The sequence below is a fragment of the Leopardus geoffroyi genome, chromosome C2 (assembly GCF_018350155.1).
Source record: "Leopardus geoffroyi isolate Oge1 chromosome C2, O.geoffroyi_Oge1_pat1.0, whole genome shotgun sequence".
Lineage (NCBI taxonomy): Eukaryota > Metazoa > Chordata > Mammalia > Carnivora > Felidae > Leopardus > Leopardus geoffroyi.
In genome coordinates, this window is record NC_059333.1 from 12,056,676 (window position 1) to 12,073,639 (window position 16,964).

The following is a 16,964-nucleotide window of genomic DNA, read 5'->3' on the forward strand; positions in this document are numbered from 1 at the left end:
TAGTAGCTCACGGGTTGAATATCAATGAGATGTGACTGGTTTATGATATTTAAAGAAGCTTCGTAAAGTCTCTGAGCTACATAAGCTGATTTTTTCCCTCTGTTATTTTCATTTTGTTTTGATTAGGGCGTTGATTATATCCAGGTAGATATTACAGCGAAAATTGTAATTTGCCATTTCCTACTAAGCAATTACCATCTCCACAGCCTCTTAACTGGTCTCCCAACCTCCACCTTTGGCTCCTGTGGTTTATTCTCAATACGCCAGCCAGGATGCCCTGTTAAAGCCTCTGGACCTCCAGCAGCTTCATGCTACTTCAAAGCCTCAGACCCACAAAGCCCAACAAGATTGGGCCCCACTGCCTCCCTGATCTCACCTCCTTCTAGTCTCTTGTCCCGGTTACTCCATTCCAGCTCCCTGCCCTGGTTCTCAAATCTACTGGGCCCACTCCAGCCTCAGGACCTCTGCTTCCTGTGCCCTCTGCCTGACATGCCCCTGCCCCTGGTGACTTGTGGGCTGGTACTTGCAAGGGTTTCTAATCGGCAAAGGGCTATGCACATGTCAGGTGCTGTTCTGGGAGGGCCCACTTCCACTCATCCCAGCACCCTGGAATTTCGCCCTAGTGTGCTGAAATTAGCCTGTTCTCTTTGTCCACACCACATTCTTTTCCCTTTCCTGTGTGCCCCTCGATGTTGCGCATGTGGCCTCTTCTTTGAAAGAAGACCACACTGCTAGGCTAAGTCAACATATTTCCACAATGAATGAACTATAGAGACTTCTTTGCTTAAAGTCAGACCCCGCGGATTCAGACCCTTTAGGCTCAATTGCTCAAATCATTACAAATGTCTTTTTCCTTGTTTTGGTTTTTTTTTTTTAAGAAGACGGTCAAATATATTCACTGCCAGCTCAGAACTGTTTTAGCCACTTACCTTCTTAACAATCTTCCCTGACTGTTCTTCGATGACGAGCGGTAAGTAATACTGTAAGATCTCGCCATTTAGTATCTTGGGAATGACTGGTGGAAATTTCACTATTACGTTGATGTGGTTGGTAGAGCCAACAATATCAAAGTCCGGTGGTTCCAAAGACACTGTGGAGAAAACGAAACCGGAGACAGACCCCAATGATGTCAGCCAATGACTGCATCGCAGCAACGCTCCCGTGGCTGTAATACAACCTGACCTCTTGACAACTATCTTCTCTCTAACCTACGGTCTTAGGTGAGGCATGGGTTGTATTCTTTTTTTTTTTTTTTATTGGTGAAAAACCGAGACTAAAAGTGATGTGATTTGCTTACTATTACCACAAGAAACGGAAGGTTCCAGGATGGAAGTCAGTCCTTTCGGAATTTTCAGCCTGTATTCTAAACAAAATGACTTCTTATCATATCACAGTAACAATGATACCCAACCATTGCAGAAATATCAGAAAATACAGTAGGCAAGTGTCCCTGAATGTGGTTAATCGTGTTTTGTCTATATCGTATCAGTGTAAATATAGACACACACGTATATAAACGGAACTAGTGCATACACACACACACACACACACACACACACACACACATCTCATCTAAAATTAAATCATTCTTACCTACAGCTTTGCATGGTATATATTTCACTTAACTCAATTCACAAACATATCCATGCATATTTGTCTACATCAAGGGGTGGAAAATGGGCCTGTGGGCTGGAGTTTTGCACAGCCTGCCAGTTCAGAATGGTTTTTATATTTTAAAGGGCTGTGGGGTGCCTGGGTGGCTTCGTTGGTTAAGCCTAACTCTTGATTTTGGCTCAGGTCATGATCTCATGAGCCATGAGTTTGGGAGCCCCAGCATTGGGCTCCATGCTGACGGCGTGGAGCCTACTGGGGATTCTCTCTCTCCCCCTTTCTCTCTTCCCATCAGCTGCTTGCTCTCTCTCTCTCTCTCAAAATAAATAAATAAATAAATAAATAAATAAATAAATAAACTTACAAAATAATAAAAGGGTTGTAAAACAACTGAAGAAGGATAGGTGATATGGTGTATGATACGTGGCCCATAAAGTCTAAAGTATTTCTTTTCTGGCCTTTACAGAAAGTTGGCTGACCCTGGATCTTCATCGTTAACTTTTTAGGGGTGACTCTATTCCACTAAGCATCTGGCTGCACTATAATTTAACTGATCTGTTGCTTTGATTAATTTTTTTTTAACGTTTATTGATTTTTGAGACAGACAGAGACAGAGCATGAACGGGGGAGGGTCAGAGAGAGGGAGACACAGAATCGGAAACAGGCTCCAGGCTCTGAGCTGTCAGCACAGAGCCCGATGCGGGGCTCGAACCCACGGACCGCGAGATCATGACCTGAGCCGAAGTCGGCCGCTTAACCGACTGAGCCACCCAGGTGCCCCAATCTGTTGCTTTAAATAGATTGTCTCTACATTTTCTGAATAGACCCACTGTGTCAACGAGCATTCTTAGAGCTAAATCATTACATTTGTCCACAATTATTTCTGTAGGACAAACCATTAAAGAGGAATTCTGGATGAGAGCAGGGACACGGCAAGATTTGAATACATCCTGCCGCAGATTTTCAGATGTTCAAAGCACACTCTCCGCGTTTCCCCTAAGCCTGGGTATTTACATGTGCTTGACATTTACCATTTTGAGTCTTGACAAATGACGTCTCATCCTTACTTTAATGTACTTTCTGTAATCGTCTGAGCACCACGATCTACAAGTTGTGCTTTTCTTTCTTTTCTTTTCTGGACGCACACATAAACATACACACACACACAAATCCAGGGAATCTTGTCTGCGACAGTGGGATTCGGTCATTGTCACTTTGCTAAGCACGTATGTGTGAACGCACATCCACACAGCCTTTAACAGGGAGCTGAAACCAAATCTTTCTCTTGGAAACAGGTTGCAAATGAGGACCTCGAAGAAGAGCTGGAGTCTGGCCGAGGGCCACCAGCAGCCACCCTGGAGCTGTTTAACACAAGTGCCACAGGGAGCTGCCTCCAGTCATAGGGAAAGAAAGACAGGCAGACCCACTCTCGGGCTCCGGTCTCCGAATGCCCCAGGTGCACGTGTTTTGGGAACTAACATAGATAAGAACTACTGGGTTATGATCTGGGGGAGGGGGTACCGTATTAAGGAAAACATTGGCCCAAAGAGTTGGGACAGCTCAGATACAGGCCTTCTGGACCTCCCGGCCTACTTCCCGTCAGGTTGTGACAGGAAATGAACCGGAACAAACCAACCATGGCTGCCGGAACGCCTGCCTTAGACAGGCAGTGAGGAATCGCCGGCAAAGGACAGATTATCGTCCCACTTTTTGGATAAGAAAACCAAGGCTCCGAGAAGCAAACACTTCACAGGTCCAGAGCCGCGAAGGGGCAAGGCCAGCTGGTAAACATAGCCCTGAGTTTCAGACACCTCTGCAGACCTGCCTATGTCATGGGAAAGCAAATAATGATGATCTTGATGATGATGATGATGAAAATGATAAGCAGAGATGAACTCACCGTGTGTTGCCAGGAAGAAATCGCTGATACAGCTGACCAGCATTGTGTTTCCCCTGAATCCATCAACTCTGGGGATGTACGTCTCTGGCAGGACTTCCCACACATCGGTTAGGTCGCAAAATGATGCTGTGATATTTGAACAGTGCTCCACGATCTTCATATCGTCTGGTTTACTTTGAAAGGAAAAGACATGAGAAAAGGCAAACTTTAGTATTTATGTGACGGAGATTCCGTTAACTGCATGCCTCACTTCCTCATTTCTTTACGTCTCTGCTCAAGCATCACCGAATCAGGTCGCCTGCCCTAACCACCTTATTTAAAATGCAACACCCCTGGGGCGCCTGGGTGGCGCAGTCGGTTAAGCGTCCGACTTCAGCCAGGTCACGATCTCGCGGTCCGTGAGTTCGAGCCCCGCGTCGGGCTCTGGGCTGATGGCTCAGAGCCTGGAGCCTGTTTCCGATTCTGTGTCTCCCTCTCTCTCTGCCCCTCCCCCGTTCATGCTCTGTCTCTCTCTGTCCCAAAAATAAATAGACGTTGAAAAAAAAAAAAAAATTAAAATGCAACACCTTGGAAGATGCCTGGGTAGTTCAGTCGGTTAAGCGTCCGCCTTCCCCTCAGGTCATGATCTCGTGGGTTCATGGGTTGAGCCCTGCGTCAGGCTCTGTGCTGACAGCTCAGAGCCTGGAGCCTGCTTCAGACTCTGTGTCTTCCTCTCCCTCTGCCCCTCCCCTGCTTGTACTCTGTCTTTCTCCCTCTCTCTCTCTCTCTCTCCAAGATAAACATTAAAAAAATTAAAATAAAAAAAATATCTATATATAAAATAAAATGGAACACCTAGGGGCACCTGGGTGGCTCAGTCAGTTGAGTATCTGACTCTCGGTTTCGGCTCAGGTAATGATCTCACAGTTCATGAGTTCAAGCCCCGCATCAGGCTCTGCACTGACAGCACGGAGACTGCTTGGGATTCTCTCTCTCTCTCTCTCTCTCTCTCTCTCTGTTTTTCCCCTGCTTGTGCCACTCGCTCTCTCAAAATAAATAAATAAGCTTAAAAAAAAAAAAAAAAAAAGGAACACCTTACCCCATCATGTCCACCCCCTCTCTCGCTTGTCTTCATGTTCCTGCATTCCGTTACCATCACCTACCACATTATATCTTTATTTGTTTTTTTGGTATTTCTGTCTACTTTCCGAATGTCTGCTCTAGGCTCCAGGAGACCAAGGGCTTTGGTTCATGGTTGGTCCCCTGGCAATGTAGTCGGTGCTCAGTAAATATTTGCTGGGTGAATAAATGAGCAAACATTACACTTTCATGACAGAAGTCCCAGATCTCTCTGCCCCTACAAGACCATCAGGAGTGTCCTCCCTGAGACACATTCTCTCTCCAGCTGAAGATCACATGGTCCAGGCCTAAACCAGCCTGTTCTATAGGGACAACACAGATGTCTGATTTCTTGAGCCTCAGAAAGGTAAGTAGGTGATACACGTGACCACCTAACGCAGAGAGAAACTAAGACTTTGGCAGGCACCAGAGAAACTCACAAGAGGCCTTCCATGGGCCAGTCAGTGGTAGTAACAGCTGTTAGCCAGATAAACAGCAAACAAAAGAACGCAGCTACTAGTTCAAAGTGACAACTTATAAGGGTGGTGTCAGACGTCGGAAAAAGAGAGCCATAGAAGGCTCCCTCCATTACGGCATTAATCTCTGCGGCAACCTATAAGTAGGATACTGAGCTCAGAGAAGCCGAGCTCTGTGCCTGAAGGTCACGGCTGATTAGTGATTAAGCCAGACCGTGGACCTGGTCTGGGCCAGGCAGCTCTCTGATGTGCCACCGCCCGCCCCCACCGAGTAAAGAAAAGTGAACATGACATCCATATGGTCACCAGATCTTTGGACTCCTGTCCTCAGAAAACAGTGCTTTTAAACATTCAGACTTACTGAGTCAGAAAAATAATTATAAAAACCATACGCCGTAATTATTGTGCATCTGAGGCTTTGACCTGTAGAAATGGTTATAAATACAAGTTTTGTTAGAAGTGGTTTGGGAATATGACATTATTCAGCTTAATTAAAAATGGACTTGTGTCTGGGGCGCCTGGGTGGCGCAGTCGGTTGGGCGTCCGACTTCAGCCAGGTCACGATCTCGCGGTCTGTGAGTTCGAGCCCCGCGTCGGGCTCTGGGCTGATGGCTCGGAGCCTGGAGCCTGTTTCCGATTCTGTGTCTCCCTCTCTCTCTGCCCCTCCCCCGTTCGTGCTCTGTCTCTCTCTGTCCCAAAAATGAATAAACGTTGAAAAAAAAAAAAAATTTAAAAAAATGGACTTGTGTCTTGTCTTTGGACTTTTAAAGCTCTGAATACAAACCAGAGAGAGAAGGAGGAGAGAGAGGCTTTACCACAAGTAAGATGACGACTCTTCCCCACCCCCCAATTAGTAGAAAGATAAGACCTTTAGCAAGAAGAAAATTAAGCGTCAAACCAACCTCATGACTGTGTACCATAACGTATAGTGAGTTGGTGCAATCGAATGGTTTTTTAATTCCCATGACAAGATAAGCCGGAAACTGCGAAATGTCACCTTTAAAGTGCAAGATTCGTCTGACAAATCTAAAGGAAACAGGAGAAAAAAAAAAAAAAAAAAGAAAAAGAAACGCTGAATCTGGAACTCAAGGTATAGCTTGGCTCCTATCCCATCTGTTCCTTGGGATTTGGAGCCCACACTCCCAGCACAGAAGCCCCAGGGGCCTTGGAACCACAGGAAGGAAATGGTTCTGGTGGACATGAAAAATGAAGTCATATAACTAATTGATGAACAACACATTGTTAGGGCAGGCAAGCTTAGGATGCAGGAACTAGGCACTTTGTAAACAGAATTTCGGCTCACGCTTAATTATCATGGACTCTCAGTGGCCCGCTGAATCAAAATGATCTATGTTATCCTGTCCTGGGCCACCTCATTCTCTCAACTCCACTCCACCTCTTTCTGGAGTCGCCTAAGCAGCTCGCTCAGCCCTCTGCCTGCCTTCCCTCCACTGAATCTCCCACCGCACTTGTCCCCCAGTCATGGAAGGAAGGGACAGATAAATGTATGCCTAGACTGGCCCTTTCCAGGCATTGAATCTGGGCAGCAATGCTGAAGTGGGTGCTGTTAAGAGACTCATTCTACAAACTGTAAGGCTGTGAGTTGGGTTATACAATATTATGCAGCTGGCAAGAGGCAGCGGTAAATGAGACTCTGAAGCTATACCTGTCGGGCACCTGGGTGGCTCAGTCGGGTTAAGTGTCCAACTTTGGCTCAGGTCAAGATCTCACAGTGTGTGAATTCGAGCCCCATATTGGGCTCTCTGCTGTCAGTACCTGCTTTGGATCCTCTATCCGCCTCCCCCTCTCTCCCGTCCCCACTCCCGTTTGCTCTCTCTCTCTCTCTCAAAAATAAATAAAAACATTAAAAAAAAAAATAAAGCTATAGTTGCCAAATCCTGTTTAAATGCAAGTCTTTTTTTTTTTTTTCCAAATTCACTTTTTATGATTCTTGAAGCTTCCAGTAGTTGGGACCTAGGGCCTTTGCTTCTTGACTTTGAACTCTTCGTCCTCTGTGCTCATCACAAGGTTGGATATATAGTTAATGCACGGTGAGATTATGGGGGCGGATTTATATATGTAGGCAAGGTGTTTAGTTCAGAAAAATTATTTTCCTTTACCTGGCACCAGATAACGGGTGTAAGAATGCAAATTAAAGGGAAATTATGTCTGGGTTGTTTTTTGTTTGGCATAGTCTGTCTCCTCAATCTTCGATGAAGGGGCTTTAAGTTGAAAATTCCTTTAAAAATGTTTTTAAAGATTTTATTAAAGATTTTATTCTTAAGTAATCTACACACCCAACATGGAGCTCGAACTCACAACCCTGAGATCCAGAGTCACATGCTCTGCCAACTGAGCCAGGCAGGCACCCCTGAAAATTCTTTTAAGGAGTTTTAAAATGATTGGGGCGCCTGGGTGGCGCAGTCAGTTAAGCGTCCGACTTCAGCCAGGTCACGATCTCGCGGTCTGTGAGTTCGAGCCCCGCGTCGGGCTCTGGGCTGAGGGCTCAGAGCCTGGAGCCTGTTTCCAATTCTGTGTCTCCCTCTCTCTCTGCCCCTCCCCTGTTCATGCTCTGTCTCTCTCTGTCCCAAAAATAAATAAACGTTGAAAAAAAAAAATTTTTTTTAAATGATCTTTGGTGTGGGGCACGTGGGTGGCTCAGTCGGTTACCGGTCTGACTCTTGATGTCAGCTCAGGTTGTGACCTTGCAGGTCACGGTCCCCTGGGTCGTGATCTCGCGGTTCGTGGGTTTGAGCCCTGAGTGGGGTTCTGTGCTGACAGGGTGGAGTCTGCTTGGGATTCTCTTTCTCTTCCTCTCTTTCTGCCCCTCCCCTGCTCACAGGCACTCTCTCTTCCACTGAACGTAAATAAACAAACATTAAGAAAAATAAGTAAAATGATCTCTGGTGTTAATTTCTTACAAGAGTTTTGAGAGACAAATGAGAAAATGTGGCTACTGTTGGCTCCTTTGACAGAGAAAAGGAGAGTATTTGAGAAAATCTGGGAAAAAGGATTCAGACAAAAATGGGCAACAGATCTGGGATCAGAAATCAAGCTCCCCGCATTGTGGACTTCTGAATGGTCACCCCAATCCTCTGTCCCTTACACGAAATTCAGCCAAGCCAAGAAAATCTCTTACCAGGCCACGCCAATGCCACACCAACCATGAGGCTGATATACACTAGGAAGAAGAAAAACATATTAGACCAGCAAAAATACTCTCTCCAGGCTCAATTTGTAATTATTGCTCTGGGTCTGGCATTCTTTTGTACACATGGCTTAATTAACGTTGGATTGCGACATCCATGTGTTAAAAAAAAAAAAAAAAAAATGCTCCAGTAAAGGGTTCTTAGAAGGTCACTGTTTGCATCAGCAGCACATGGTCCAAGGCTTTCAACCTGAGTGAATCCAAAATAAGCTCTGTTTGGAGCTGATGCTAATACCAGGGCTGGTTGGTTGAGAGAATGTCCCGAGAAGCATTTACCTGCCTGGAAAAAGTCTCAGAATATGAATACACAGGCATGTTGTTGGTTAAGAAACGTTAAAGGTAAAGGTGTTTGCCAAGGGTGGTGTAGGAGGTGTAGGAAGAAAACTGATGGGATTTGGGGGCCCTCATTTGTTTTCGGGATGACACAGTGACTTGGGAGGGGAGGGGTTGCAGGCATTTTTAGGACGCGGAGGCCAAGGAGGTTACACGCCCCCGTGCCTAGGCGGTTTGCTCAGGGGAGAAGTATACCGCCCATGGAGCTATGGAACAGACAACACGGTGATAGTGAAATACAATCAAAAGAAAGGTAGAGAAAAAGTGGACCAGGATGGCAGAGAGAGAAAAAAAAATCAATGATAGATACACGGAAGCCAAAGTTCAGGAATGACTTCTCAGTCTGGTGACATGGTTAGGAGATAAGGGGTTTGGCCTCCTCCTAAGTATGGGAGTCGAGTGATAAACTCCTCCCTGGATTAGAATGAGGGTATTAAGAGAAACTGTTCTTCAGGTTGCTCACGAGGATATTCTCCATCACTGTGGAGCCTGAAGTCATTCTTATTTAGTTGTTTGTTTTCCTAAAATTAATAGTAGGGCAGGTGCTCCTACTGAATCCAGACCATCAATCAGCACAGGCTTCCTATCTACGTTCCATTTGGCTCTTGGCACCGGATGGGCTGATACTGGGCCCCTCATCAGGGAAAGCCATTTGCTACCCCCAACAGGGCTCCGGGTGGTGGGGTGACTGCTGGCTTGGTCCTAGGAGCACTGGGACAAAAGTGACGCTTACCCACGGGATACAAATCATGGGGTCTAATCCAGGAAGTATTCTGGCTCCAAAGCATCTTTGGTATCAAGTCTTTTCTTTACTTTCACATCTGAAAGGAAATAGATATCAGGTGATCCAAATGCTGAAGTGTTTACTTAAATTACAAAAGATAAAAAAGGACAAAGACAGGACAACGTGGGAGGAACAGGAATTTTCCTGTTCCAGGCTTCCTCTGCCTTCCCAGGAGCTGGACCTGGGACCAGTTCCCTATCTAGCTCTGGGAGAAGTTTTGACTTTAATTTTTGAATAGGCGACAGAGTTACTCGCTTCCAAAAATACACAAAAGCAAAGAGCAAAAGGTCTTGATTCCTTCAGAAAACTACTTCTATTAATTTTTTGGTGAGTCCTTCACAACATCTTTATGTATAAGCAAAACCAAATCTATGTTATTTCTCCTTCTTGTTTAAAAATGTTTTATTTTTGAGAGAGAGAGAGAGAGAGAAGAGGGAGAAACAGAGCGTGCGTGGGAGGGAGGGGCAGGGGGGGAGGCAGAGAGATAGGGAGACAGAGTCTGAGGCAGGCTCCAGGCTCTGAGATGTCAGACAGAGAGAGCTAGCGGGGGGAGGGGCAGAGAGAGAAGGAGAGAGAACCCCAAGCAGGCTCCATGCTGTCAGCATGAAGCCTGATGGGGGGCTCAAACTCACAAACAGTTGAGATCACGACCTGAGCCAAAACCAAGAGTCGGATGCCTGACTGACTGAGCCACCCAGGCGCCCCTAGGTGTTCCATTTTATTTTATTTTATTTTAATTTTTGTAATGTTTACTTTTGAGAGAGAGAGAAAGACGGAGTGCAAGCAGGGGAGGGGCAGAGGGAGAGGAAGACACAGAATCCCAAGTTCACGCATTAGTTTCACGCATTCCTTTCTGAGTTGTCTGTTTTCAGATTTAAAGGTATTTTGTTTCTTGGCATCCGCATTGTGAGTCCTTCTCTGCCTCAGGGCTTTTGTCTCCATCCAAGCGACTGCGCCCCATAGGTTCTGGGTGTCCTGTCCTCCCAACACTTGTAGCAGGCATCAAGCCCCCGCGCTGAAACTGGAAAAGGGCCACAGGGCGGCAGACCCGAGTTCAAGCTCAAAACATGAAAAAGTCCTCTCGACTATGAAGTAACAGGTCCCATCCGGGTATTCTACAGGAATCCGAGAGATTCCAAGTCAAAGATGCCTTCCCTGCTGCAGACTCCCCCACCCATGAGCTATCTAGGCTCCTCTGCTTACAACCTGTCCCACAAGACTGCACCCATTTAGAGTGTCTACAGGGATCTTTGAGACACATGACGTCATCTCCCACCATTACTCCCCGAAGGAGGGCCTGCAGGGCTGTGGACACTCCCTAGAAGCTGGCCGCAGCTAGAGTGTAGAATGCCACAGGGGGGTGGGGGGGGGGGGCGACGGGACTCCCTTACACTTGAACATCTGCTCTGCGGCTCCTCAACCCTCTGTCTTTGCCTGATGGTACGTCTTCACCTTTGTTCTACATCTGTGGAACATTCGGGTTTATTCAATGGCTGAGACACACACACAATTACACAATTAGAAGTCCTCACCCCCTGTGGGCCAGGGGATGTCGCCTCCCCTTTATTCCTGATGACCCATATTCTACTTCCAACCCAATGACTAGTAACTAGATTTCCTGCTTGCTTGGAAAATCTCACTTCCTGTCTTGGCATCCTGTCTGGGGTTGTTAATGAGGTGCCTTAAACCTCTCCCTGACTACAAATCAGCTTTCTAGAGCAAAGCTGTTGCCATTAGGAAGGGCTGGCTTTGCTCTTCCCCGATCTCTGTGCCCAGGTCCTACACGAAAAAGGGTCCACCCTCGGTTTACTGCTCTCCAATGGCTGCCTTGAAATTCTTAATAATTGTAGCGTTGAACCTGTTTTGGTAGTGAAGTCTGATGGGCCATTGGACACATGGTGAGTTTGTAGTCTCGGCTCACGCTTGGTCTCACCCCCCGCCCCCCGCTGCCTCTGGACGCTGGGCACCATTGATGCCCTTCGTGTGGGGTGGCAGCTGGGTCACATTATTGGAAAGTCCCACGTTGCACTGACGCCCTCCTGGTGTGTAAGCAGACAGAGAAGGGGCCAGGCAGAGTGGAATTTGCTCCTGTGCCAGGCTGGCAGGGCCCTGCTTTGCCCAGGGCAGGAGGGGGGAGACTAGCTGGATTGGGGGTGGTAAGCATCTAGGTCAGCCTTGATCGGGCACCTAGCATGTCCAGGGGCAGAGGTTTAAAGACCTTTGGGCATTGCCAGTGAGCTATGGGTTGAGACAGCAGGTCCTTGGGAAGGAGAGATTCAGGGCTGGACTTCCCCAGAGCCCACCCCAGGCTGGAGTGCAGGGCGGGTGGCAGAGAGCGATCCTGGCATCCTTCATGCCCAAGTGCATGTGGGCCCAGAGTCGCAAGGGGCAGAGTGGCATTGGGCACCTGCAGGGAGCCTCACTGGCCCTGATGGTAACCCAGGGAATGCTTCTTGGGCTGTGTGCCTGGGGGGGGACCTCTCTTCTCCTTGCCACCCTCCCTCATCTGGCTTGAGTTTGTTTTTCCTGGCTAGTTCGAGGTACCCTCTCAAAATGTGCTTGAGATGCCAATTGTGTAATTCGGTGACTCCCCACATGAACTAAATGCGCTTACGTTTGCATTTAGATCTGTGCGTTTGCACCATATAAAGCAGAAAGGTTGAAGCTCCTGCTGATAATTTCAAATTTTATTTATTTTTTTACTCAGGACGACATTTAAATGGCAAATACCAAAGTGACCAGTGGAGAGACAGAGAAGGTGGAAGAAAAGAAAAAGCTTTGTATTTTAATGCCTTCAGTGATGCCTTCTTGCTTTTTAAACACGTGGGCCCTGCATTTTTATTTTGCTCTGGCCCCTGCAAATTCTGTGGCCAGCCCCATCTGTAGCTCACTGTCACCTAACAAGGCATCAAGCAAGTGTCGCAGGTTGAATTCAAGGCTGTCATCAGCCTTTCTAGGTTTCCCTGGAAATCACTGTCCCCTGCAAGCCAGCTCTGGGTGCGGCTCGCCCAGAGCAACCCTTGCCTCTGGCATGTCAACAAACACTGCTGATGTCCAGGGCCCCTTCTCTGAATTCCAGCTCCTCCTAGGCAGAGACAGACAGACAGACAGCTCTCACGGAACTTGCTGCCTCAGTCTCCTGGGGGAAAACATAACGGTCTTTTCTTCTATCTGGCCTGACGCCTGGTATATCATTGGTCGTCAGGGAGTCATGAATGAACTGAATTCAGAAATACTACGCAAACACAATTACATAATTTTTTCCTGGAAATTAGGGGAAAAAAAAACCCCAAAAAAGCACAAAGAAGAAAGCAACAATCATCCTTATTTCTACCACCCAGCATCAACCACTGTTAGCATCTTGGCATGTTGGTTTCCAGTTTATTTTTCAAACGTCTCTCTTGTTTCTGTAAAATTTCTTTTCTGTGCTCATTAAGAAACATTAAAAATAATGTATGAAAGTACAAATTCCAGCATCCAGATGTTTCCATCATTAACTTTAGGTGAACATAATCCCAGACATCTTTCTATGCGCATGTGCGTGTGGGGGCACACACACGCACACACACACACACACACACACACACACACACACACACACATTTCTGTCTAAATTTAATTGTACTTGGAACAAAACTGAAGGAAAGACCGAAAGGATGGTTGAAATTTAAATTACTCTCTTCTGTAAGACAGAGTAATTTCCTAAAATATTCTTCCAAGGTTCAGAAAAAACGGTTATGGAAGACATTGGGAAGTTAGGGTATCCTATGTTCCCAGCACTGCTTACTATGTTTTTTTATTTTTAAAAAGTCCTTATTTATTTTTGAGAGAGAGAGACAGAGCGCGAGCAGGCAAGGGCAGAGAGAGAAGACACAGAATCCAAAGCACGCTCCAGGCTCTGAGCTGTCAGCACAGAGCCTGACGTGGGGCTTGAACTCACAAACCGTGAGATCATGACCTGCGCTGAAGTCAGATGCTTAACTGAGTCACCCAGGCGCCCCCAGCACTGTTTACTATTAAACCATATTTATTGATCTGTGCTTTCAAAGATGAGAATGTTGCTACTCTCCTTTTTCCTCCCATCTGCCTCCCCTATTTCCTTATTCCTATTGTTATTACTTTTTTGCTTTATTGTTTTTTGTGTCTAGATTTATATAATGATCACATTTTTTTCTACCTACAATTTCCAAACATGTCTGGTATTAATTCTACATTTAGATCAATACTCATTAATAGTCCTTTTGAGCGTGAGTTCTCTACGTCTGGGGTCTTTAGTTTGATTTATTTCTTAACTTGTTATTTGCTGGATTTTTCTAATCCAGTAGTCCCTCCCTCCCCCAAAGAGTGCTCACTGGGTCTTGAATTCCCTTTGCTCTTTTATATTTGAGAAGGCCTGCCTATTGATTACCTTGAGGGACATCTAAGCTGGATGAAAATACCCTCCTGGGGACAGTGTCCTCCATTTAGAATATTTCTCTCAGAACCATCATATTCTGGAATTTAGCACTAGAACGTCTGAGGCCAGCTTGATTTGGCTTGCCCTTCTTTTATTTACTTTTTCTTCCTGGATTCCTAAAAGAATTCTTCTTTTTTAAAAAAAAAAAATTGAAATCACTAAAGATATCTTGGGGCTCAGCATTCCCATATGAATATTTGGAAAATGGCAATTTCCCGAAAAAATGTTCTTTTGACCTACAGGCCATTTTTTCTTCATTTCAAGAAAAGTTCTTTTATCTTACTTTTGTTTGCATCTTCTGTCCCATTTGCTGGTTTCCGTGTGGCAGGGATCCCAATTATCCTAATGTTTGACTGTGCTTTTTTTTTATTTCCACGTGGAGATTCTTCCTAATTGACTTGATCTTTTTTTTTTTCTTTTCATTTGCATTCATTGGGCTTAAATCAAACCTTTCCTCTATTAAAAATGTCTTTATTTTCAAAAGTATCCTGTTCTTCTTATTTCTTCTTCAATTATGTTTCTAGGGTGCTCAAATTATCTGCTTAAGTTTGCAACTCCGTCTCCATCACATTTTAAAATATTCTAACCTTTGAGTTTATTTTACTGAATTCGTATTTTTACCAAGTCGTAGGATATAAGGCTATTGGAAACAATTTTCTACTAATCTAGGAGTAATATTGTTTTTTTAGTAAGACTCCTTGCGGGCTATGTTTTTGTTTTTGTTTTTCCCTTCCTTTTTATCCAGCCACCACACCCCACTTCTGTTCACCTTGTTGGTACTTAGATGGCTTTGTCATCGGTTACTGTGATAGAGTGGACTGAAATTTTAACCTCCTTGTCTTCCACACCAGATTCGAGTTTGTTCTGTAAAGACCGGGCAGTTTCTAGAGCCCCAAGGCCTGACGCTGGGATGGGGGAGGTGAGGTAGGGCCTCCCTCTGGTGGGGGTGGGGGGATGGGGAGGCGAGGCAGGGCCAACCACAGGGTCCTCGGAATGGTTTTGCTTCTGGCACTGCCTTTCTCCGCGACCCCCTCCCCTAGCTGACAATCCCCATCTCACTTCCTCTGACCACTGCCCCTTGCTCAGAAGGCCCTGTTTGCTTCTTTCCTGTGTATTAGGGAGCCTTTTTAAGATTGTTGTTGACTTACCAGGAAAGTTTCTGGTGGATGGGTACATTCAAATTAAAAAAAAATTTTTTTTAAACCCTCAGCATTAGAACAAGAATGATGCTTAAGCGTCTCTCTCCTATGTACCCTGGCTTATGGGGAAACGAAGTGCCCTCGTTTTCCTGCTGGCTCCGGAGACAATGTTCAGTGGCTCTCAACTGCTCCCTTCTACATTTCTCTCTCTTTTGTCTCTTCTTTGGACTTCTCATGACTGTCACTAAAGCCCACCTGCTCTCCCAGGGAACTATTGTTCTCTTATTCTTCCCAGGTCGCGTGCCATTTAGAACATGCAGACAGACAGACAGACAGCCCTCAAGGAACTTGCTGCCTCCAGTCCCCTGGTGGAGAACAAAACGGTCTTTTCTTCTATCTGGCCTGACGCCTGGCGTATCATTGGTCGTCAGGGAGTCATGAATGTCTCCGAGGTTTCATTCTCGTTAGGAATGAAGAGTCCTCAGGGAAAGTACCGTCAGGCTCTGCTTTCGTGCAGATTACCTTGCACAGATTATAAAATGTGCATTTCTTTCTGACATCCAAACCCCTCCGAAATCAGAATGCATGTTTTTTTTTTTTTTTCTTACTTGGTTACATAAAAGCGCATCCTATACTCAGTGGCATTTAGTTTTAGTAAAATAGGATGACTGGTAGCCAAGAATATATATGCCACTGGTTCTTTAATAGGTCGAGGGTTTATCAATATAATGGGAAAATGAGTTCACCAAGGCTCTGTGTGCAAGTAGGAGGGATGAGGTAAGTTTCACTTCTAGGGGCATCTGGGTGGCTCGGTTGGTTAAGCCCACCTTGGGCTCAGGTCATGATCTCAGGGTTGGTGAGTTCGGGCCTCGCGTGGGGCTCTCTGCTGACGGCTCAGAGCCTGAAGCCTGCTTTGGATTCTGTGTCTCCCTCTCTCTCTCCCCCTCCCCCACTTGTGCCCGCGTGCCCGCTCTCTCTCTAAAAACGAACAGCCATTAAAAAAAAAAAAGTTTCACTTCTAAGACTACTTCTGGGGCTGTGCTTCTCCCAAAATGTTTTTAGACAAAGCACCAGGAACCCAATTTCGGGCACATTTTAACTTTTTAAATAAATACAGGAGGAATTTGAGACGAAATACATCTAAGACCAAAAGGGCCGTGCAGATTTTTGATAATTTAAAATGAAAAACCAGCCTGTGCACTACAGGACTTAAAAAGTTCAAGCCGTTTCCTGGAACAAACGGGTCTAACTTTATCAACGTGCGCATATTGCTAGGAAATTTTAAAAGATGTTTTCTTCAGAGCCCATCTTGGTGTGGCTTCCCCTTCTGAACCCCTTTGCTCCCCAAACCCGAACAGTTCGGGGCGGGGGAGGGTGCTTAGAAACCTCGCCAAGGGGTGGGGCAGGGGGCGGCCTGAGGGTCTTAGTCCCCGGGAGACAGTCAGTAGGACGCCTCCAGGGCTCCCGGAGTCTGCACCTCCCGGCGGGCTCGTCTGGCTCCGATCAGAGCCCTCTGGCGCGTTATACTAGCTTCTAAGACCTCTTCCCAAACAAAAGCAAGGACATCAAACAAATACTAAAAGAAAAAAAAAAAAAAAAAAAAAAAGGCGGGGTGTCTAGAGTCTTTCAACAACGCCGCCGCTCACCTCCTAAGCTTGTTGAGGAATCGAACTCCTAACTGCACAGAACCGGCTGATCTCTCCGGGTTGAACTCCAGTATCGATTCGCACCGGGTTCCCCTAATTCCCCGGCCCCTCCCCACCCCCCGCAGCGAGCCCGCTCCTCTGTCTCCCCGCCCTCTCCTCCTCCCAGCTTCCAAGCGGTGAGTCTGGAAGGGCGCCGGACTCGCCACCCCCGTCGCCCCTCGGTGACCCTCTCCCGCTAGGCCACAAAGGCTGGTTAATTCCAGGGGTTCTCTTGGCGGGGTGGGGGATGGAACTCGAGGCCCGAGAGGGTAGC

General features: G+C 46.3%; 1 protein-coding gene across 5 annotated transcripts in view; it reads right to left on the reverse strand.

Annotated features, from left to right (window-relative positions):
* IFNAR2 (interferon alpha and beta receptor subunit 2) overlaps positions 1–16,964 on the reverse strand; it is a 30,989-nt gene that overhangs the window by 13,350 nt on the left and 675 nt on the right. For 2 of the 5 annotated variants that reach the window (XM_045501509.1, XM_045501514.1), the window contains exons 2-7: positions 10,324–10,431; positions 9,360–9,447; positions 8,225–8,266; positions 5,988–6,111; positions 3,512–3,684; positions 930–1,090 (exon numbers count right to left, since the gene is read on the reverse strand). In XM_045501509.1, coding sequence (XP_045357465.1) covers positions 930–1,090; positions 3,512–3,684; positions 5,988–6,111; positions 8,225–8,266; positions 9,360–9,414 — 555 coding nt within the window. In that variant the 5' untranslated portion in view covers positions 9,415–9,447; positions 10,324–10,431. Of the gene's footprint in view, positions 1–929; positions 1,091–3,511; positions 3,685–5,987; positions 6,112–8,224; positions 8,267–9,359; positions 9,448–10,323; positions 10,432–16,964 lie in introns of those variants that run through there. The other 3 variants (XM_045501510.1, XM_045501511.1, XM_045501512.1) reach the window with 3 other exon arrangements.